Source organism: Parasteatoda tepidariorum, chromosome 6 (genome assembly GCF_982258835.1).
Source record: "Parasteatoda tepidariorum strain Cologne lab strain chromosome 6, Ptep-v5.0, whole genome shotgun sequence".
Lineage (NCBI taxonomy): Eukaryota > Metazoa > Arthropoda > Arachnida > Araneae > Theridiidae > Parasteatoda > Parasteatoda tepidariorum.
The window spans coordinates 95,865,097-95,889,334 of record NC_141760.1 but is presented as its reverse complement, the minus strand read 5'-3'; the positions used below and the strand labels follow the sequence as shown (position 1 = coordinate 95,889,334).

Sequence of the window (24,238 nt, the reverse complement as noted above, 5' to 3'; positions counted from 1 at the left end):
GCGCTAAAATTAATTGCACTTCAGTAAATTTCGAAACAATTTTAAATTCAGATTTTTCGAAAATACGTTTTTAATTTAAAAATGAAATATTTAATTTCTAGCTATGACTGATAATGGGTGAAAAATTAAAAAAAAAATTACGTTCTATATTCCAAATTAAATGTCAAAAATCAGCCAATTAAAAAAAAAGAAACAAGTGGAAAACGTGTTTAGCACCATTAAGAGATGTCGCAAAATAAAGAAATATTATTTACATATTTCTGGAAGTACATATTCACGCATTTCTGGAAGTATATTATTTATGTATTTCCGGAATTGGTTCAGAGTCGAATTATAATATAAGTCACTTTTCGTGGTTGGCACCGTACCATATAATTTTTTATAATATGGTGCGAATTTTCTGCAATGCTTACAAAATGTTAGTTCGAATCATAATATCATGCAATCATGTTCAAGATGTTGATAACTTGGCTTCACTTAACTTAGATTAGATTAAGATTTTTACATATTCGCACAATATGCAAAAAAAAAAAAAAAAAAAAAAAAAAAAAAAATCTATAAATTTAAAAATTTTCTATAATGTTTAGCAATCTAAATGAACACAATCCTAAAACGCTTATGACGCTTAAGCTATTCGGAATGTAGAATATTTTTTTAAATCTTTGAAACAATTTTAACGATGTGTAGCTAATCGATAAAATCGAAAATAAACTTCAGCGGATCCAATTAAAATCTCTATGATCAATCTTTATGCTTCTTTCCTCACCCAAAACTATGATAACATGATCACAAGCACGTTCTAGCGTCTTGATAATTATTGGTCAGTTTGACTTAAAAGAAGCACTTTATCAACCATAAAATATCTCCTTCATCTTGACAATGGGCGAAAAAGCATCTTCTCTTTTAAGATCTCTGAAGCCCTTATAAAATTGGCGGCTTTTTCCCTTTGATCTGGTTATCAGAGAGAGAAAGTTGAGGGTGGCCCCTCCCCAACACTCCCTCTTTGTTTTTCTTTTATATGTACCCAAGAGAAGAACATATGTCGGAAGTTTCAGATTGTTTAACGTTTTGTAATATCCTCTGACAGCGGAAAACACGCTATTTTTGAGGAAAAAGAGGAAACAGATCAAATTGCAAACAATCCGAGATGTTTGAAAATGTCCTTTACATCAAAAACGTTGAAAAAGCTGTAAATGAGATTAAAATAAACAATCCAAATGATTTTTTTTTTCGAAAATTGCAATAAATATTAGGCGTGTTATCCTTCATTTATACATCTCTTGATAAACTATCAAGAAAATTTGGGTAGCTCTCATCCATTAAATTTGCAGTAACCATAACAACGGAGCCGTGATGGCTCATGGGATAGAGAGTTCGTCTTCCAATTTACCAAACCGGGTTCGAATCCCAGCGATATCAGGTCGATACGAATTCCGTACCCGGCTCACAGTGATAACGTGAAATATCCTCAGTGGTAGATGGATCATGAGTTAGAGTCCCCTTGCCATCAAGCTAACCGGGAGAGGTTCTCGTGGTCTTCCTCTCTATGTAACGCAAATGTGGGTTAGTTCTATCAAAAAGTCCTCCACGAAGGCAAATTTCTCCCAATACTCGATCCAGGAGTTTCCTTGTCTTCTGGATTGGGTTCAAAATTACAAGGCTACGGAGTTGAACATTAGTAGTCGTAAACCCATTCAATTGGGTCGGCTGTTCAACGACGGTTATAAAAAAAACCTCATAACAACAGTATCGAACTGCGATATCTTAGTGGTAAAGGTACTAAGCTTTCATTGAGAAAGACAAGGGTTCGATCCCAATCGGCGGCTTGAAGCCCACTCAGCTTCAGATCGGTGGGTAAAAGCTTGTTTAAAAAGTGAATATGGTGGTGAGCAATGTTGACATGATAATCCAATTTGATGCCATTGTCCACGTAATTGTAAAACCTTAAACGCCATGACCACAAGGCCCACAATAGGCTACGGCGGGATTGCTTTACTTTTACATAATACGGTTCTAAGTTTAGTCATTTTCTGCTGTAAACTATTCTTTCTTGTAATTCATTAAATGTTAACACCTTATTCGAAGTTGCTCCACACTATGGTTCAAGACATAAATTTAACATAGATTTTTTTTTGAGAGTGAATAACTGAAATCTCTTACTTTGAGGTAAATGAATCTCTTACCATGTACCTGAATCGAGTACCTGGATCTCTTAAATTTGAACAAAACTTCCTAATTCTTTAAAAGCCTATTTGTAAATTATTCAGAAAAATTTAAGTTTTAGTTTTTTGAAATCAGGAAATACTTGAAATTTGATTATTGTAGATTAAACAGTATTTCCGATGCACAGCTTAATTTACAATGCATAAATTTTAATTAATAAAAATAAGGTTTTTATTTTTAAAAAAATTTTCAAAACTTGCAGTTCTTTTCCGTTACACTAAAAGCAAATAACGTTTTATTTAACAATTTTTCTGAAAATCAAACTGCATACTGCGTATAAATAACGCTAAATTTCAATTTAACTTATGTATTTATATTTTATTTGTATGCACTTGAAATAAAAGTTTATGTACTGATATTTTAACTGCCTATGATTTCATTATTTTAAACTTCTTATGGCAAAAGTCTATAACATATTTAAAATTGCTCATCATTATGTATATTTAATTTTTTTAAAACATTTAAAAAACGAGAAGGCTAAACTCCCCAACAATTATGGTTGTCATTTATTCGCCTTTTCGCAGTTGATTTAAAAAAAAAATCTGTAGGTAGTAGATCGGTTCATATGGTATTTTTTACTACAAGTTCATCAGTTGATAATTCTCAAACTAATAATCGAATCTTAATTTGTTTTATTTAATCATTCTCCTTTTATATTTCGCTGCGCGCCTTCGTAATTACAAGTTTCGAAGTCATATAATTTTTTCACGACTAAACAAAATGCAACGTTAAGGGTAATGAGCATAGGTAATAATACCAAGGTAATAATTTATTAAAAGCTATTTTTTAATACAGAGAAGGATACAATAATTTCCAGGCAAAATTATTTTTTTTACCTTTCCCTTCTTTATATTAGATATTTATTAAAATGTTTACAATTTAAGATCGCTGTGCAACGAATTACTTCCCAAAACTAATTAGAACAAATTTCATTATTCAAAACTGCAAGTTTTATTGTTCAACAATAGCGGATTTAATTGTGTTTACTAATTAGGCGTATGAAGAATAATGCCGTAAAAATAATTTTTTAACTGTACGGAAGAGTATTGCACAAATGAAATATGGCTTTGAGACTGGAATCCAGATGACGCGAATGTAAAGAACTAGTTAAATTAGTCTTCCTACATTTAATGTGACCATTTGCTAAGAATAGTTAGCTCTGCAATTTTAAAGTCATCAACTTAATGACATAAGTACCTAGTTAAGCTTTCTCTTCGCCACAAATCAACGCTTTGTTGATTTTCTCGCAAGTTTTCGTGTAAAATAACATTCTGTCCCTTTTTGAAAATGAACATTCACTTTATTTCAATTTGTGAAAACAAGATGTTTCGTACGTTCCATATAAATATCTCTTATATAAGAAATATTTATTCTGCTGGTGTGCATTTAAATGTATATTAATAAAATTGAAATAGATTTGAAATGATTAATCACACTGGGGAACGAATTTTTTATTGCATTTATACTAATACTTGATTTTGCCTAATTCGGCTGTGGGGATTTCAAATCTAAAAGTAGTTTTGCTCCTAAAACTTCAGTTTTTTTTAAAAAAGTACATTTTTATTCTATATTTTGTTGAATTTCATAAGTTTAAAAACGTTATATATTACAAGGATTCACTTAAATCTTAGGACAAACTTTTAGGGGAGTTAGTTACAAACTTTTAGGGGAGTTAGTTACAAACTTTTATGGGAGTTAGTTACAAACTTTTATGGGAGTTAGTTACAAACTTTTATGGGAGTTAGTTACAAACTTTTATGGGAGTTAGTTACAAACTTTTATGGGAGTTATAGGTCAGTTTAAGAAATTCATAAGATCCCAGCCAAAAAAGTGCCATCGTGTGTTATTAGGGGTGCTTCCTTACTTTGAGCTTTTCAAAAGCACACGAAGAAACAGTTGGTAACAGGATGCGCCCCTAGCGGCATATGATGATATTTTCGAGCATGGGTTCCTATGCAATTTTAATTACGATGATGATTCCCCTAGAAGTTAGTCGTAACATTTATGCGATCACCTGTTATAAATAACGCATTTAAATTTGCATATTTCGACAAAAAATAGACTGAAAATATCATTTAAAAAACTGTAGATCGGAAAGTTAGAATATTTGAAATCAGCAACGTGAAAATATTTAAGATTCGCTTGTAATACCTGTTCAAAATTGCTCTTGTGTAAAGCTTGATTATATAGCGCGCTTCTGAACATTGTATTCTATAATATAGTCAAATATTTGAACTGTAGAAACGTATCTTTACAACGGGTTCAGGGTAGTGTAGCGGCAAGCAACACTTATTTCAAATGGGTTATTTTTATATTAAACCGTGATATTCAGTACTGTTTCTAAATAATTAATTTAACACATTTTTGGAATTTTCACTAAATTATAGAATAACGAACAGAAAATAGCTGTTGCCTACAAGAAAATACCGCCATACCGAAATGAAAGTTTTTGATATAAATGCATGTAATAAAATAATTTGAATTGAAAAATTGGCAAAATACAAAATTTCAGAGAAATCGATCGAATAGTTCCTGAGTAACTACGGCATAAAATCGAACTTTCTCAGAACAACCGTATCTTTTTTAAAAAAAGACGTATACTTAAAATTCGATCACTCAAGAACTATTCGATTGATTTCGCTTTAATTTTTATTTTGCCGAGCAAAATTACATTCATGTAATTACATTAATTCATCAATTACATTGATGTAAAAAATTGCATATTTTACAACTTACAATGTTTCTCAACCATTATTAAATGAAATAATAAATATTTACTAAAAATTATTTTTTAGCACAGAACTTTATAATTGTGCACAAAAAAACTTTCAAAACTTCTTGCAAAATATGCAAAAATTTCCTCATGACTAAATTATTGGGACCATATTTTCTAGATTGCGGCTACTGCTATATTTTGAGAGTCAGAAATTCACATCTGTCGAAAAAAAGGCAAGTTTAATTAAAGAAATTACATTTTTGTGCCAAATTTTGTAATTTTAAATGTGTGCAAATATGACGAAATGCTCGAAAAGTAAAATTAATATTAAGGGGCCCAAATCTTGGACCGCTCTCCTGGCCAAACTATTGGGACCCCCTATATTTTGGGGATCAAAAATCCTAATCCGTTGAAAAAAAAGATTGAGTTTATTCAGATTACGTGCGTTTTTGTGTCTGATTTTATTACTTAAAATATCGTCTGCTCTAATTAATAAGCATTTTTGAGGTCACCCACTGGAACCATTAAAATTAAGCCCTACAACGTGAAGATCCGAACGCAAGATCAAAAGTTATTCAGAGTTCTTTTTTTGCCCATTGTATATAATATATGCATGAGATTGCAGTCTTATAAAACACTAAACCTTTCCGGGATTTTAATTATAATTATTAGTAATATCTGCTCATTTTTCTCTTACTTAAAATAGTAATCATTTCAATTTTTATGAATGACTATTTAATTTCCGGTACGATTGAGTTTTCATTAAAATCATAATCTCGAAACGAAAAAATTTGTATGATGTAAGAGACTGCATTAGTAATGTAGAAAAAAATAAAATTATATTTTATCGACGTTTTTCACTATAATGTAATTCTTTACTAAATATCACGAATACATAGGACTTTTTAAACTATTTGTTACTTTCTAAAAGGTTTTATCGTTTTATGTAACTAAGTTTTAACCTTAACTTTTTAGCCAAAAGAACTATCTTCAATTCAAAAATGGCAAACTTTTATACATTTATGAAGCAATGTTGTCTACTTATTATGGTATTCATAAAAAGTCTTTTAAAAGGATAAAAGTTTAGAACTGCGGATGTATGCCATTTTTCTATCATAAACATGAATTTATTCTTTTATTTATAAGGATATTCGTTTCAGCTTATTTTTAAAACGTCAATTCAGGCTAATCTTATTTTTTTTTAGTCAAATAAAAGTTTTCTCTCATAATGTCAAAAAATTTTATACATTTTTATAAGGAATTATGAAAAATCCAATAAATAGTTCACGAAACTTAGAATTAAATCATATAATGATACCAACAATCTATGAATTCATTATAGGTTAAACAATCTGATTACCATATAGTAATATGACCTGAATTTTTTTTTAGATTATTTCAGGTTTAAGAATTCAATAAAAAGCTTTTAAGGTAAAGCATGTCAAAATTTAGCTTTTAAAATAAAGCAAGACTAAATTAAGCTTTCAAGATAAACAATGTCTAAATTTAGCTTTCAAAATAAATGAAGCCTAAATTTAGCTTTCAAATTAAATAAAGATTGAATTTTCCTTTTTAGATAAATCAAGCCTAAATTTAGCTTTCAAAATAAATCTAGATTAAATTTAGCTTTCAAAATAAATAAAGATTGAATTTTCCTTTTTAGATAAATCAAGCCTAAATTTAGCTTTCAAAACAAATCAAGCTTAAATTTAGCTTTCAAAACAAAGATTGAATTTTCCTTTTTAGATAAATCAAGCCTAAATTTAGCTTTCAAAATAAATCAAGCCTAAATTTCGCTTTCAAGATAAATCTAGATTAAATTTAGCTTCCGAGATAATCCTGACCAAAACTCTTCCAACACGAAAAATCGGCACTAAGACAAGTTTTGAGTCTATTTTCTGTTTCTTTTTAGTATTTTTTTTTTTTTTAATTTTTGCTTTGAATCTAAAAAACATTCTTTCCTTACCTTCTGGAAGCATTTGGGGGCACGAAGTATCCAGTCTGACTGGCATTTCCTTTAACGATTCGTTAAATTTATGTTATTATGTAACGCTATTCTCTTATTTCTTGGCTTGAATATCAGCATTTAACTCCATAAGTGTTTTCGTTTTTGATATCAATTTTAACAATGGTTCTAAAAAGTATATATTATGAACAGTGATTACGGAATACCTTTCGCACTCAGGAAACAAAATTTATATATATATATATATATATATATATATATATATATATATATATATATATATATATATATATATATATATATATATATATATATATATATATTATGAACAGTCATTGCGGAACACCTTTCGCATTTAGGAAACAAGTAACAAGTTCCCCTTTTAGACTAATTTTGATGCAAGCGTCAAACTTTACTTTTTACTTTAATAAATGAATTCATTTTCATCTTTCTAAAACCATTTGGGTTTTAATTTTTATCTTCAATAGGAATAAAATTACAATAATTAAAAAAACATTTACTTTTTGGTTGGCTTGCTCATCTCTTAAATCATATATCTCATATAGAGTTTCCTCGTTATTTCTTTTATTTTGAAACGAGATATCCTAAAATCATTTCGTCCCATTTACTTTTTATTTTATTTTATTTTACAACCAGCATTGAACAGTCGACCGAATTCTGAGTTTATGACTAATAATATTCAACTCAACAACCTGTACCCCTGAATGCTCTATCCCCTGAGCCACCAGTGCTCCGTTCCATTTTGTTGAAATTTTGCAAACATCTGAGGAATAAACGACTCTCGAATTGATTAAACTCTTATTTCAAGTCTCATACGCTAGCAAAATAAGTCAACTAGTGGTATTTTTTAACGATTTTGTCAAGTGCGATACGACATTAGTAGAGCCCGGATTTTGATGACCTTAAAAATCTCAATTAATGCCCTTAAAAAGTGCAAAAAATGATCTTATGAACTGCAAAATATGCCCTTAAAAGTGCAAAAAATACCCTTCAAATGCGAAAATTGCGCTAAAAATGCCTTATGACATGACTTAAATAGAAGTAAAAATATTGAACTAAAACAATGCTTTACTCTTCAAAATTATTATGAGTCGTTTCAAAAAATATAAATCAATGCAATACTTATTCTACGTTCATTAAAGTTCGACAAATATGTTTTATATCCAAAAATAACAAAAAAAGGAGAATATATTGACTCCAAAACATTTTCATTTTTTATAGAAACTTAAATGAATATAACAACTTCCATCTCATAATATTACTAAATATCAGAATTACAGTGGATTATTAAATTTTTTTTTAATATTTTGAAATGTAAACGAGCGTCTCTTGTCTGTAAGCAAATTTTTATATCAGGAGAAGCTTCTTTCAACGTCTACTGATGTTATTGGTGAGTACTTGAAAAGGACGGTCACACTTACTGACAATTCTCCTTCAATTTGAAAAGATGTTGCTTCACCTGTTAATATCCTAGAAATTTTCTTCATTGTTTGGAAGCCAGTGTAAAAATAAAAAATTATAAAAAATAACGAAAATTAGAAAAATTTAACAAAAAATTTAAAAAATGTTTTAAAATGCAAAATACGCCCCAAAATTTTAAAGAAAATGCCCTATAAATCTCAAAAAATGCTCTAAAGGACAAAGAATGTCTAAAAATGCAAAAAAATGCAAATGTCATCAAAATCCGGGCCTTAAACATTAGCTTTGAATTATTTAAAAACTAATACTATAGAAGAATATAATTAATATTTTGTCTAGTGCTTAGTTTATTCCATTGACCAAGGTTGTAGGGTTAGTTAAGGTTTGATGGTCATAGAGGAGAGATGACTAGCTTATAGAGATATTTGTGAATATAAGGCAGCAAATTCAGTTTCGCAGGAAGAAGTTTTACTTGTTTATCAATTTGGACAAAGCTTTGCTTTGTGTTGGTTTATTTCATTTAGGTTTATTTTATCAGTCTAATAATCAAATGTTTTATGTGAATTAAGTTTTTTTTTGTACTTACTGAAAATATACATAGAACATATAGTACAATTTTAGTTTCTGAGTAAAGGCCAAAGGAATTTAACAGTGAAATGAGGCTATAAATTAAATGGCCATCTCATCTTCAACTTTACGAGAGATGACCACTTTCCTTTAATGCGTTTTGGCATATCAAAGACTGAAATCCTTAAAAAAAATTTAAAAAGTGCTAAGAAAAGCGAAATCCTCATAAAAACATCCACCACTGCACTTATTATGTTTCCAAATAAATAAATTTAGTCGTGAAATCATGGTTAGCGTTTGGTTTCGTAATTTTAAAATGAAAGCTTATACAAATTAAATCCTCAGATTTTTTTTTTTAATTACAATATTATAAGGCTTATTTTCAAATTTATTGTAAGACATTACGAACCCTGTGTGTTTCATTCCGATTCAACAGACTTTACCTATTATCTGTTAGAACCCTATAATTAACCACATAATTTTAAAGAATGTAATTTTAAATTATACAAAATTTGAACGAAATCGCTCAAATAGTTTACGAGAAATCGTATTTTAAAAACGCTATATAATTTTTTAGCATTCGATTTCTCAGGAATACGTTTTTGTGTTGTATTCCTTTCCTATTTCCGGATTTGATTTCAGAAAAAGTACGTTTTTGTGTCTGATTTCGTATCTTAAAATATCTTTAAGACTAATTAATTATTACATTTGAGATCAACCCCTCGAACCATTTAGATTGAGTTTTAGAAGGTGAAGACTAAAAGTTATTTATGATGGTCCGTTTTTTATTTTGCACACTGTACTAACTTTTTAAAAAGTACGTTTTAGTGTCTGATTTCATATCTTAAAATATCTTTAAGACTAATTAATTATTACATTTGAGATCAACCCCTCGAACCATTTAGATTGAGTTTTAGAAGGTGAAGATTAAAAGTTATTTATGATGGTCCGTTTTTTATTTTGCACACTGTACCAACTTTTTAAAAAATATAGTAATTTTTCGAATATTATGGATTAAATCTTTATATTAAATGTTATTTATCTGATTCCTACTTGTTTTCCATGCCAAAATACATTTTTTACAGCTTATCGTAAGTTTCTCATGACTAACTGCAATGTAAAGAATAATTTTCCTTTTCCGTTACTGAATAGGGTATCTCACCTCGACATTAAGGAGGAATGACCACTTGAATTTTTTCCTTTCAAACATAGAAAATATTTGCCGAAAATTTTGAAAAGTTTAGTGTACTGTAAATTAGATTTTGTATAATAGATTCTTCTGTTTACTTATTTTTCAAGATAAAATTCAGTTCTTTCAGCTTAATGCAAGTTTTTCATAGTTAACCGTCTGAAATGTGTTATCTTTCATATTTTAACTTCACTTTTCCTTACATGACCATGTCACCTCGACATTAAGGTGAGATGACCACATTTTAGTTCAATTTCACGTAACTTTTTTCAGATTTTGTTCTGAATATTATTTTGCTCCAGGGGCGGATCCAAAAATTTTTCCTAGGGGGGGTGGTCAGACTCAGATACCCCCCCCCCCACAATAAATACTTTTTATAAAAAAAAATTTTTTTTATTATTTTTTTGAAAAAAAAACTGAGGGTTTTAACGCTAATCTTCTCATTTATTTTTTTCATAATGAGCAATAGAACAATACATAAATAATTCAAGTATTCAAAATCTTTAAATAATAAATGTAATTCGTTTTTTAGAAACTTTGCCAAATCTGTCAATGAATTTTCAACATCCAAATCAATTTCTAGATGTATTGTTTACATATAATTTCGATGCGCGTTCGGCGCGCTTCAACATTATTAATATTTACAATGAAACTATGACGAATTTCGTTTTAATCTTTTGGATTATGATTCTTGAAACAGTGAAGAACATAATTAGATGGAAAAAAATCGATTTTTCCTACCTATCTAATTTTAAAATATTTTATTTCTTTTGTAAACTACTAAAAAAATTTCATTTTTAAAAAAAAAGTTTGGGGAGAAGGGGGGCGTCATGCCCCTATGACCCCCTCCCCCATCGCTGGAACCGCCACTGTTTTGCTCTCTGTTCAAAATATATAGTGTATGCATGAGAATTTAAAATATGCATGAACATTTCTTGTATATCTATTCTTAGTACTTTTATTTCGATTTGAAAAAACTATGGCCAATCCTAAACTTACCCTTATACACAAACTCTATAGAGCAAATAAACTTGAAAAAAAAGCTCTGAGCTTTTTTTTTTTTTTTTTTTTTGAGAAGAGTAGGTTTTTTTTTATAAATTTTTGTCCACCTCTCAACTTGCAACAATTAAAAAAAAAATTTTTTTAAAGTTTCTATGCTTACTTTGCATGCTTCTTTTAAATATATTGATTTAGTGCATAATACATAAATAATTGGAAATTAAAAAATTACAAAGATATTCAAATACCTTAATGAACTGCAAACTTTTTTCATTAATTAAAACTAAAGATGTTTTTATTTTAAACAGAAATCAAGCAATTTCACAAATGCTTGAATCTCTTCCTTGTAATTTTATTAAAACATTTACATTATTTAGGCTCAGAAATTTATTCGCGACGCCGCTATTCATAGCCGTTTCTCTTACAACACTGTATCCTTTTGAAATGGAGAAAAGTTCAGCTGTTGAGTTATTAAGATGGATAATACGAACGACATTGCTGAGTTGAAAACAACGCTGCATAATTTGTCTTCTCCATTTACGAACCCGTGTCTCCAGATAAAGAAATGCCCGGATTTTATCGTATTTCAACAGTTCTTCATAAGAGAAACGTCGTTAAGATGTCCGCTATCCAGAATGATGAATGGAAATGATATTTAAAAAAAAAAAGAAGTATCCAGTTAAATAAGATTAATTTATGTAATTCTTTTAAACTATTTGTCAGTATGTTAAGTTCAGATGCATGGATATAGGCGACGACCCTATCGAATGAAGGATTCTCTGTGTAGATTAATCTTTTTAACAATTTTAACCAAAATCATTGAAAATTCGAACAATTAATTAGAAAATTCGAACTACTTCTAAAAAAACTACTTCCAAATAAGGAAATTAGAACTACTTCTTAAAAATCCACCGTATCTTGAGATTGATCAATTAAACTCGTACAGATTTCAAGGTGGGTTCAACTGTCGTTGCGTGATTGAAAAATTCGGCTATTTGCAAAAGTCCACGGCATTTCGCAACGCTCCGGACCAATTTGAAAAGTTTTCAATGTTTTCTAATCTGTTCAATGTTTTTCTAAGCCTATCACATTCAGCCTATGCGTTTTTAGGTTAATTAGGATATATGTGAATAATGACTTAGATTGCAACTTAGATTAGCAAATTTTTTATATGATATTGCTTAGGCTTATTGCAGTGGACCTCAATCAGCCCTTAAGGTCAAGTTTAGCTCATCTGAAGCCAGCTCTGTCATACGCTCATTTGAAAATGGCGCAAAACGTCAATTTGGTGAAAAGTCACAGTTTTGTAAAACTGAAAAGCGTTTGTGGTCTAATTTTTAATATTTAAAAACTTTCTCCATTGCTGCATTACTTGAGCTAAAAAACTTTTTTCAGAAGCTGAGAATATTTTAATAATTACTAAACTGAGAGATTTTAATAATTTTCATGTAGGTAGAAAAATGTCCATAAATTGGCGATTTTTACAAAGGTTTTAATAAATTTTAAAATATTTAAGTTATTTGTCTGTTCTAAAACCCAGATAATTCTTCATTCTGGCAAGATTTGTATAGTTTAAAATCGTCACGCCTTTAAACTATGGCCTTTTTTCATTTACCTTGGCGACAGAACTTTGAAAAACAGCGTTATATTCTAGTCTTATTTTAAGGTACCTGAAATAAATGAGGATAGTTGAGCAATTATAACTTACTTTGAATTAACCTGAAAGTAAATAGGCTCATTGCAAAAGCCTAAAAAGCGTCGGGCTACACGGAAAATTTATTGCAAAATGACAGCGACTATTTGCTAAGATCCGGTTAATTAGGACATATTTCCAATTAGTTTACGAGACATATTTTGCCTTGCAATATAAAAATCAACGTGAGAATTCAAAATTGAGACTTTTACATATTTGGCATTTTTGTATGAGCTACATATGGCAAAAAAAAAAATTCTTTCAAAAACTTTTTTTTATTATTATTTTTTAAATTCCATTCTAGCATTCAAACATTAGCCATAGAAAGGAAATAGTTTTCAAGCTATTTTTAGCGCAACCTATTGTGAAACACTTATGTTTTTACAATTGCATTGCACTATTAAGTGTCTTGATCTCTTAACAATTTTATTCGAAATCTATGAAAATCTGAGCAATAATATAGTATATTAAAAATTTAACATGTGAATCTTGGGATTGATAAAAAAAGATTGTTTAATCCAAAACGTGGCAAGCTCAGTGCACATCATTCGATAAGAGAGGACACATAGTTTATTTTTATAACTTTTTGCATACCAAAAATCATTTGAAACTTTTTTATGCTAAAATGTAAATGATAAATTAATATATTACTATTCTTGATATATTAATGCTAATGATAAATTAATGCTAAAACTATAAATAACCATATGCTAGAAAATATATATATATTTTTTTAGAAAAAAAAACTTTTTTAAGTAGTCTAACAGATGCAGAACATCTATATCGCTAAAAATAAGAGATGATACTTTGCAAATTTTTCATCACGTTTTGCAATGCAGTAATCATTTAAAACATGTTCCAAATTAAAAAAGGGAGCATCAATTTGTCTGAAAATGCCCATATATGTCAAGAATATTAAATGACAAAAATTGAAGAATGTTTTTAGTTCTCAACATGCAAAGTTCAGAGAATATATATCTCTACTATAAATGAGGGCATTTTGGCAAATTTTTTTATAATTTTTTGCTGTGGGGAAGTCAATTGAAACTTATTTTATATTAAAAAGTGAGCGTCAATATGCTTGAAAATAATAGTGTATGTCACAAAATATTTTTTTAAAAAAATTTATAAAAAAATAAAAAATAAAAACTTACTCACTTTAACAGATGCAAAATAATGCACATAACGCACTTGCTTAGTTCAACACATAACTTAAATGGATTTTTTTATTTTATATCCGTCGTTGAACAGCCGTCTCAATTTTGGGTTTACGACTACTAATATTCAACTCCGTAGCCTCGTAATTTTGAATCAATCCAGAAGACAAGGAAACTCCTAGATCAGTACCCCCTGAGGTATTGATTTATAATGGGAACATGGAAGACTTTGCGACTCGACAGATTTAACGTGCATCAGTCACCATTTACTACACGGGGAGTCTTCGGCTGGCCTGGGATCGAACCTACGAACTCATGGACATGGGCCTAGTGCCCTACCAACCAGGCCATCCCGGCCCCAACTTAAATGGATTGAAAAGAATATGAACAAAGCTCAGGTAGTCGAAATGAATGACGCATTTGAAAAAAGTGGACAAATGAAAGCTCAAGAACATAATGGGCTCTAATTAAACTAGGCATAGCACAAAATGCTCGTTTTCAATGTCTGAAAAAAAGTAGCCAAATGAACTTTGGGAAAAAGAACGCAAAACATTAATTTGCTTACTTTTTTAAATGATACTAATAGATTTTAATCATTAGCTAAAATACAAGCAGTAGTCTAAGTAAAGAAAATCATATGTTACATCTTATTTCATTTTTTTTTTCAAACGCGCATTTCGAATTCTATAAATTTTTTTATACTCGAAATTTTGACATATGTACCAAACTAAGTTCACTAAAAATGTACTAAATATCAGATCTTAGTTTATCAATCGCTCAAATTAAGAGAAATGATTGTCGAAAACTTTCAACAGTTTAATGAAACAAACAAAATTATTTTTAACATTTCAAGTATAACTGCCAATTTTGAAGCAGAATAACCAGACATTAATGCCCCGTTGTTTATATTATAAAGAAAAACTTACCGAAAACTTAAATACAATCTTAGCGCACATAAATCATTAAGATGACACATAAAACATTTCTATTAATTTATATATTTATTTTATAAACATTCACCTAAACTATACGCTGTAAAAAATATTGAATAGAAAAGATAAAATATTAAATAAGTATGGGTTAAGAGTTTGATCATCAATTTTCGTTGACAAATTTATATCCGCAAATCGGAAGTCTTTCATCAAATAAACGTTTCAAGCTGACTTCGACAATAATATTGATAAGAACTACAATAATTAAAAAAAAAAAGAGTCTGAGACTAAGTTGCTGATCTTAAGAAGGTATGATTAAGATAGGTTGTGTTTATAAAAAATTTTATAATAAATTTAAGTTTAAATCATAAAAGAGTAAACTATATGTTACATTGAAATAAATTTTAAATTTATTATTGTGACGTATTCAAAACAATTTCAATTGTCATATACGTGAAGATTTTTATTCTGCGTAAAGAGAAATTTGAACGAAGGAAAAATAGTTTAGTTTATAAATTTCTTATTAAGAAGCTTTTATAAGAAATTCATAATAATATTAAATTCAAGCACTAGCACTTGGAATACATTTCTTGAACAACAAGGAGCTACAAAACACGCTCTAGCGGTTTGTTGCTCCGGTTCATTAACTGAATTTGGTTCATTAAAACTGGTTCATTTACTAAATTTGCGCTGACTAGCTGCAACCACAACAACCACCATCACAGAATCACAGGACCAAGCAATGCCCAAACTAGTTTCCAGAAGGCCGAGAGTCTCGGACGAGTTAGACTGCTATATATTCCCAGCTATATATTTATAATACGGCTGTATATTTAACTTTACAAGGTCAACCCATCCATTTACAAAAACATCGTACCTAAATAAAAACAGCAACATTTTTCACCAAAAAACTCTCCTGTACAATTCGAAAATGTGGCTTATTATTATATAACTCCAGCCGCAAGCCTTACGCGCCGACTGTGACAAACGTGCCAGCATGAAACGTTACCAATCAGGGTAAAAAAAATAAAACTGGAAACAGAACAAATACCTTAGACGGCATTATAATGGTTTTATTTATTTAATTTGCTTATCTCAAAATAAAAATTATATAATTACACTTTGAACTAACATTGATTATATATTCGTAATTAGATTAACATCGATTAAAATGAAAACAAAATAAATTCTGGCAAATTATCATTGTCAACGATTAAGCTACCGTGTTTTATTTATTTTCCTCTTGATTTTGATTTTGTTCAAATGCTTTACTCTCCCATCCCGAAGGGCTTAGGTATAATAATTATTCTGATTCATGATTTGAAATGAGTCAGTTAAAAGATTTCCCTGAAAGAGCCATTTAAGGTACAAACTAAATAAAAATGTTAATAATAATTTTAAAATTTTTGTATTACTTTAAACTAAACGTAATACAAAAATTGTATTACTTTAATTACTTTAAACTATTACTTAAACTAAATTTTAAGTTTTTAAAAAAAAAATAAAATTAGAAAGTTTAATGAGACGAAAAAATGGTTTATAATATGTAACCCAAAAATGTTCTTCGCGTATCTAGAATAAAAAATACTGAAATAAAGTTTTCTTTAAAAAAAATTATTCTAGGCGCACGGGTGTGCATAAAAGGTTTTGGGATTACTCAGTTAAAGAATTGGCTACAAAATTTCAAATATCTTTTCTAACTCTAAACTAGCTTCACTGTCGTAACTCTAAATTTTGAAGATTCTGAAACCGAATAAATTATAAAATGAAAAAAAAAATATATTATAAATTATGTATTTATGATTACAATATTGTAGTTTTTAAGAATTAAAATTTTATTTTATTTTATAACCATCGTTGAACAGCAGACCCAAATTTGGGTTTACGACTACTAATGTTCAACTCCGTAGTCTTGTAATTTCGAACAAAATGCAGAAGACAAGGGAACTCCTGGATCAAATATTGGGAGAAATTTGCCTTCATGGAGGACATTTTTTGATGGAACTAAACCGCATTTGCATTACATGGAGAGGAAGATCACGAGAACTTCCTACTATTAGCCTAACGGCAAGGGTACTCAAACTCGTAATCTGTCTACCACAGAGGATATTTCACGTCAGCACTGTGGTAGGTGCGAGCCGGGTGCGGAATACGAATCTCAGCCATCGCCATTACGAACCCTGTTCATCACATTGGGAGGCAAGTGCTCTATTCCCTGAGCCACCGTGGTCCCAAAAATGTAAGATTTCAAGCAAAACTTAGGCTACTGCACAAACTAGTAACAATTGTTTTTTGCACAATATAGAAAATATACAGAGTGATGATTAATCACCGTCCTTAACGCGTATATTTGAAAAAATCCTTGTTGAAAAAGCCAGTAGAGAAAATATGCACGTTAGGTGTCGTAAATTAGTGCTTAAGTAAGGATAAAATAAATCTGAGAGACAAAGGAAAATAAAAGGTACATGTCCATTTTTACAATAATGAGATTAGATAGCCATCTGTTGCATTTACTAAGTTTTGAAAAATCAATAACGTTAAAAATCGGTGGTCCTTTCTGCGCGCAAAATCATTTTATGGGCATAAACAATTCTTTCTCCGTGGTCTTCAACTCTTATCAAAATTTGGCGACTCACTAATGAGGAAAGCAGGTTTAAAAATATCAATGCCCGAAGAAATTACTAAAAATTATGATTGCATTTACTCCATAGTTCCTTACTAAAATTTATAACTAATATTCACACCAGCAATGAAAATGTAATGACCTAATAGGACCACCTAGGTATACATTAAGTGGTCCGAAATTTTAATATGGTAGACAAACTTCAGAGAAAAGCTTTACAATTACATAATTTTTGTCAAGATACACATTATTAACTGTCATTTATTACATTTTAAAGCTGATAAGGTTCATTACTCCTTAATGATTGAATATTAAAATCAAAAGAAAGCTAAAATAATGTTAGTAAACAGATTTGAAATACAGATTAAATTGTTGAGACCAAATAAATAAATGAAGAAAACGGGAAAAGTAGGAACTAAAATATTTTATCAAAAATTAATTATCTAAAAATTATAGAATTCTAAATATTGTGAATTCTAAAGAGTTAAAAATAATGTTTTACTCATGAACAATTATACTGTCATTACATGAGTGCAAAGCACGGCACCAATTGCAAATTTGAAATTTCAACATTTAAATTTAAAAATATTTGTACAAAACATTTTCTGTTATTCCTTTTAAAACATAAATGAACTAAAATCTGATCTACTCGTAGAATAATGAAATTAGTACAATAATTTTTGTAAATGCAAACTAATAATTAATTATAAATTAATAATAAAAATTATAATTATTAATTAATTAATAATTAATTAGTACAGCAACTTTTTTTAAAAATTCGAATCAAAAAACTATTTTTCGCTACTATATTTTGTAACTTCCAAACTTATTTCACGATTACAATTTTGTCGCCCATGCGTATGATTTTAGCAACAATTATAGAACGTATGGCGACAATTTTCGTCATAATGATGTGATCCCCAATTTTAACAAGTAATCATGATTTGATGTAATGTTAAACAAAACAAAACAAAAAGGAAAGAATCTTGCTTTACACAATAATTCGACTTATCAAAGGAAATTTAAAAAAAAAAAAAAAAGTGCTGTTTAGTATTAATAAAAGCGATTTTTCTGCTTCCAGCAATGTATTATGAAAGATTGACAGCTCGATAATGTCACATGAATTTTTCATCCATTTAGTTCGGTGACAGAGGATGAAATTTATAATTTCCTTAGATTAATATAAGATAATCATGGATGATAATTTTTCATTACGCGCGAAAAAAATTTGCTGATATGCGCGATGATTCTTATAAAAACAGATGGCCAGCTTCAGATTCACTTAAACAAAAACACTGAGTAGTTTTTTTCGTCTAAAAAAAAAAATGTTTTGTTTTGACCCGTATGTCAAGCGCAGGTCTGTTTAGCAGACCCCACGTGTTTACGTTATCTCTGACTCACAACAGTTAGCTATAAAATAAACAGTTTTATATCAGGAGAAAAAATTTTGAAGGTTGAAAAAAATCGTGAGAGAATTGACTCTCTTCCTGATTCTCAAATGGAGTTTACGAACGATGAAAAAGTTTTACTTCTCGCACTCACTCATTTCAGTTCGGGTCAGTTTTTCTCATGGAAAATTTACATTTTTAATCTTGATTATAAACAATCATAATTTAAGATAGTTTATAATCAAGCTTAAAATTATAATCATAATTTAAGATATTAATCTTGATTATAAAGAATCATAATTTATGATCATAATTTTAATATTGATTTTAAACTATCATAATTTAAGATTATAATTTTAATTTTGATTATAGACAATCCTAATTTTCATCTCGATTATAGATAATTATAATTTAAGATTAAAACTATAATCTTGATTTATACAGCCATAATTTAAGATTGTAATTGTAATTACACCTAAATTAAACAACGGTTATGCGCAAAAATAACCCTATGGTAACAAATGATGATAATTATATTTAATTTTGATAACACATGTAGTTTTATACATAAACAGTTACAATAATTGCATGCAATTCAAGACAAAACCAGATAAAGTAAAATTGCAGCCAGTTACGATTTGTCTAACTACGGTGTGTAAATGTAACATGTTATAGCAGTATTCCTCAACTTTTTTATTGCAACTGACCGGTCGCTAATTTACAATCCAGCAGCTTTTAACGACTCGCTTCATTTTTTTATTTTTTTATTTATTTATTTTTTTTATAGATTTTAATCTTAACTGCAGTTTGTGCCAATTATAATGCAAGGTTTTATTTCTTTTAAAATGTCTTCATCCGAACTAAGACATTGTCTTAGTTAAAAAAAAGTTTATTATTTTAAAAAAATTACTAAATAAGGGAACGGGTCGTTAAATATAGCAGGATTGGTAAATTCGCGGTCAGGTCAACGTTTGATAATTTTATCATAATATAGGTCATAAATATAGGTAGCTCAAATAAAGATTATATTATCAAATATTCAAATGTAAGATTGCAACCAATCAAAAGTAATGTATAAAATTAATAGTGCAAAAGTATTTTATTTTAATCAAATGTAGAAAAAAAAAAGAGTTGGGTACGGTTATGCTGCTCCAAAAGTAAACAAGTACTCAAAGAAACAAAATAAGAGGGTGCTAAAAACTATATTTAATGTAACAAAAAAAAAAAAGGAATTGTTGTTGTAGTTCATTTACGTCGCACTAGAGCTGCACAATGGGCTATTGGCGACGGTCTGGGAAACATCTCTGAGGATGGTGAGAAGACATGCCAACACAATTTTGATCCTCTGCAGAGGGGATGGCACCCCCGCTTCGGTAACCCAACGACCTGCACGCGAAGTCGAGCACTTTACGGTAGCACAGTTTAACGAGGACCAATACCGCACACCCTCGGTCCCTACGCAGACTGATCCAAGTGGTCACCCGCCCGCACACTGACCGCAGCCAGTGATGCTTGACTTCGGTGATCTGCTGGGAACCGTGTCTTAACGATCAGTCCCTGTGGAACAACAACAAAAAAAAAAAAATGAAAAAAAAAAGGGAAACGAAGAATCAGGAAACATACTTTTGAACTTTGTCGATGTGCTAGGCATTAAAGTGCATTGTAAAATACAGAAACATGTTAAAAAGGGAGCAAATCAGGTAATATACACAGTAACGGCTTTCGAGATTTAGTTGTTACATAGCAACCAATAATAAAATTTAACTTTATATTAGCCAATAGTAAAGTGCAATAACATATAGATCCATAATTTATAGTTCGGCCTAAAGCAAGCTGAATCTTCTAACTAAACACAAAATTTAAAAATTTTTTAATAATAGTATGTTGAAAAGATAAATTCACATCATAATTAGCAATAAAAATGCATTGCTTACAGTTTGATTCGTCGAAATATGTGCATATTTCTTTCAAATGGTAATTACAAAAGTAAGTTTTGTTATTTTTAATAGGCCTACGTCTTTTCATGTACGGTGGGCAAAATATTATTCGATGATATATGAATATTCAATTCGATGTAGTGTAGAGATATATTTTGTATTATTCTCTTAGAAATTTAATTTCTACATACATTTTTATATATTCCGGTAATCATCCCTTTTTACATTCTTCAATTTTAGAAAGAAATGACTTGAAAAGTATCTTGATTCTAAAGATCTCTTTTAACCCCATGGCAACTTATAAAATAAATTAGTTAAAAATATTTCCTTTACACTTAACTTTTTTAATATTTTAAAGAAATTTAATACTGATTTAAATATAAGATGTTCATTATAAGCATATTTTGTTTATGTTTCGCACTGAAATAATTCAACCCACTCTAACGACAAGATAGCTGTTTATTTCCGTACTTTTCGTATTTATTATTATTAGTTAACCTTTTCGAATACTTTGCCATTTTAAACCCGTTATTTAAAAATAATTATTCCCACTGCACAGTAATGACCTGGCCACTTAAATTTCACAAGAAAAAAAAATGGAGCATAAAAATATTTACAATTCTCCACCTTATTGGTAGGATAAAAATAAAATTTACTAGTTTTTACTACTTTTTTCAATTTAAGAGTAGTTCTTAAGTAACTTATAAATTAAAATCTTGTCTAAAAGTACTTCGCTTACTAAAAGCACTTTCAATATTTCAATAAAATTTTTATAAATATTTACATTTAAAGAGTAAGTTATCTGCAATTTTTTTTTCACTCTTTGAACTAATGTAAAGTAATCTAAAATAAAGTGGCACACACATAAGTCGAAATAATTGTTTACTTATTTCTGCACTCTTTTCCGTTCAGATAAATAAATCGTTTTCAAAAATCTTATCAATTCAAACCTTGATTTAAAAATCCAAATGCACTGCAACTGCAAAAATAATGCATCATAATTTTGCCCACGATTTTTTTTTAAATGGGGCAAAATAAAAAAAAATACTCACCCCTACTCACCTCATTGATGGGGTAAAAAAAGTTTTTGTAGGAGCTTCTTTTCTTGGTGCACAAAAAAAATTCTTCAACCACTCTCCGCTGAGTATTTGCACTTTCTACTCACTACTAGGATGGAGGAAGATCTAGCGTACTACGAAATGGGGGGTGGGGGTGGTGCAAAAAAAAGTAAAAAAATAACTATAACTTCTGAAAACCCGCAGACGATATTTTCTGTAAAGATATTGTGATTGCGCACAATCACAGCGCAACTTTTCCCGCCAGTCGAGACCGAGTCATAGACTGTCCGGCATGTGCGGAACACGCACGCGCGAGGTGATTTGTTTTTGTTCGAAAGGGGGTGTTTCTGTCTTATCTTTCATCTCAAGAATTGTTGAAAGAAGGGATGAAGAAGGCCCCTAATACTAGTGAGAAATAAAATTGAAAAAAAATTGCTATAAATGACTGTTGAGTGGAAATGATTTATCTTTCATGGTTGATTAGATTGGTTGAAAAGAATTAGAACATGGCATAATTACCGTTCTTTCTATTTATTTTTGAAAATTTTATTATTTGCAATTATATTTTATCAATGTAATCATTTATATGCAACGTATGTCCATTATAGAATTAATTGTGAAAGGGAAATAAAGGTTTCATTATAATTTTTTGTATTTAACTGTATTAATATTGTGCCTCTATGGGGTAAACTGGTTTTAATACTTTTTTTAACTTAAATTCAAAAGATGAGTAAGTTTAGAAAAAGATTTGCGATTTTACAGTAACTAGTGTATTTGCCAATTTTTCCTTTTCCAAAAATGCACTTTTTCGAAAATGCAACTTTAAATTACCAATTAAGTTGCTACGTAAGTTATAGAAAATAATTTTTCTTCCCTAATTTTAGTTTTAGAGCTTTCGTAAATTGGAAAATTATCACATGTAGGAAAAAACATTTATTTTAAGGTGTTGATTTTATGTCCTAATTGGACGCTATACAGAGGGAGAAACTCTTTATGGTAAATTCTTTTTCATTTGCATAAGTAATTTAAAATTAAAAACACAGAAAAATTTAGTTCATAGAAACCTAAAGTAAACCGGAAGTTTCAGAGTTTTTTTTTTTATTTTAGGATCAAGAGCAAATGAAATGCGATAGGATTATTTTTCCATAATTTGTATGAATTTTTGATATTTTGAGCAAAATTTTTCTCAGCATTTTTCTCTCTCTTTGAGAAAATTTTTCTACATTTGAAATTTCTCGATTTACTACAAGTTTTTCTTGAACTTGTTTTCTCTAAACTTTAAAAGGCTTTTTTGTAGATAAAAGCAAATTATGTAAAACTGCGTCCAATTTGCAGCCGCACTGAAAATAATTCATGCAAAATGAAACTTTAAAAATTATAAAGTAATTTTTAAGTTCACGCTATTTTTAAAGATTTTGTTTGGCGATGTGCGTGAAACATATTTAATAAATAATAATAGCGCCGAAATAATATAATAGCGTTGAAATTAGAAAAAATAGCGCTGCAATACCATACAATCTGCACTCTGCATTTTTCACGGAAATGATAAACCAAATTATTGAACTATTAACTAAAACTAAACTCAGTGGTACAACAGCCCATAGAGGGCCAAGGCCTACTGAGCCAATCTCAGTTTTCTTGACCTTGGGCTCTGGGGTGCAGGAGCAGATGTTCCGGTTAGGTGGTCAGCCAAACGCGGAACCCCCAGTGTTTAGTTCCCAAGCATGCTTGGTACTCATTTATCGACCCACTGAAGGGATGAAAGGCTGAGTCAACCTTGCCCGGCCCGATGATCGAACCAGGGACCTGTGGCACGACAGCGCGAAGCGCTACCGCTCAGCCACAGAGCGTCTGAACTATTATCTAAAGTCATTAAAATTGATATGGTAATACAATAGTAGCAGCTTTGAATCCCAAAGCCATAATATCAACAAAAAAAAAAAGAATCCTGCAAGTGGTGATCCAGACTTCTAAAAAAAAGTAGACAGCTTATTCGGCGTTAGTCCCAGCGATATTGATAAGTACTGTCGGGTTGTGTTTCCTGTTTGCTTTGTTTGTTTTAACCTCATGTATTGGATTATCTACTTGCACATCCTTCCTTCCTCAATGGCACGACAGCCCCGGGTGGGCCCTGGCCTTCTCAATCAACTTCCTCCAGGCCTGCCTCTGCCTGGCAGTTGTCTTCCAGTTTGAGACTTTTAAGACTGAAAAGTCTCTTTCCACGCAGTCGGCCCATCTCAGCTTTGGTCGACCTCTGGGCCTTGATCCGATGGGCTGAGCCGAAAAGATTATGTTTGTCGGACGCTCTCTGTTCATTCGAATGATGTGACCAGCCCATTTAATTCTTTGA

General features: G+C 29.9%; 1 protein-coding gene across 10 annotated transcripts in view; it reads right to left on the bottom strand.

Moving 5' to 3' along the window:
- The window catches only part of Mp (collagen XV/XVIII-type protein multiplexin), a 233,136-nt gene extending 210,963 nt beyond the window's left edge, over nt 1-22,173 (bottom strand). For 8 of the 10 annotated variants that reach the window (XM_087166207.1, XM_087166212.1, XM_087166209.1 and 5 more), the window contains exon 1: nt 21,893-22,032. In XM_087166207.1, coding sequence (XP_087022333.1) covers nt 21,893-21,897 — 5 coding nt within the window. In that variant the 5' untranslated portion in view covers nt 21,898-22,032. Of the gene's footprint in view, nt 1-21,882 lie in introns of all 10 variants that reach the window. The other 2 variants (XR_015434795.1, XM_087166214.1) reach the window with 2 other exon arrangements.
- Nucleotides 22,174-24,238: the final 2,065 nt, after the last annotated feature.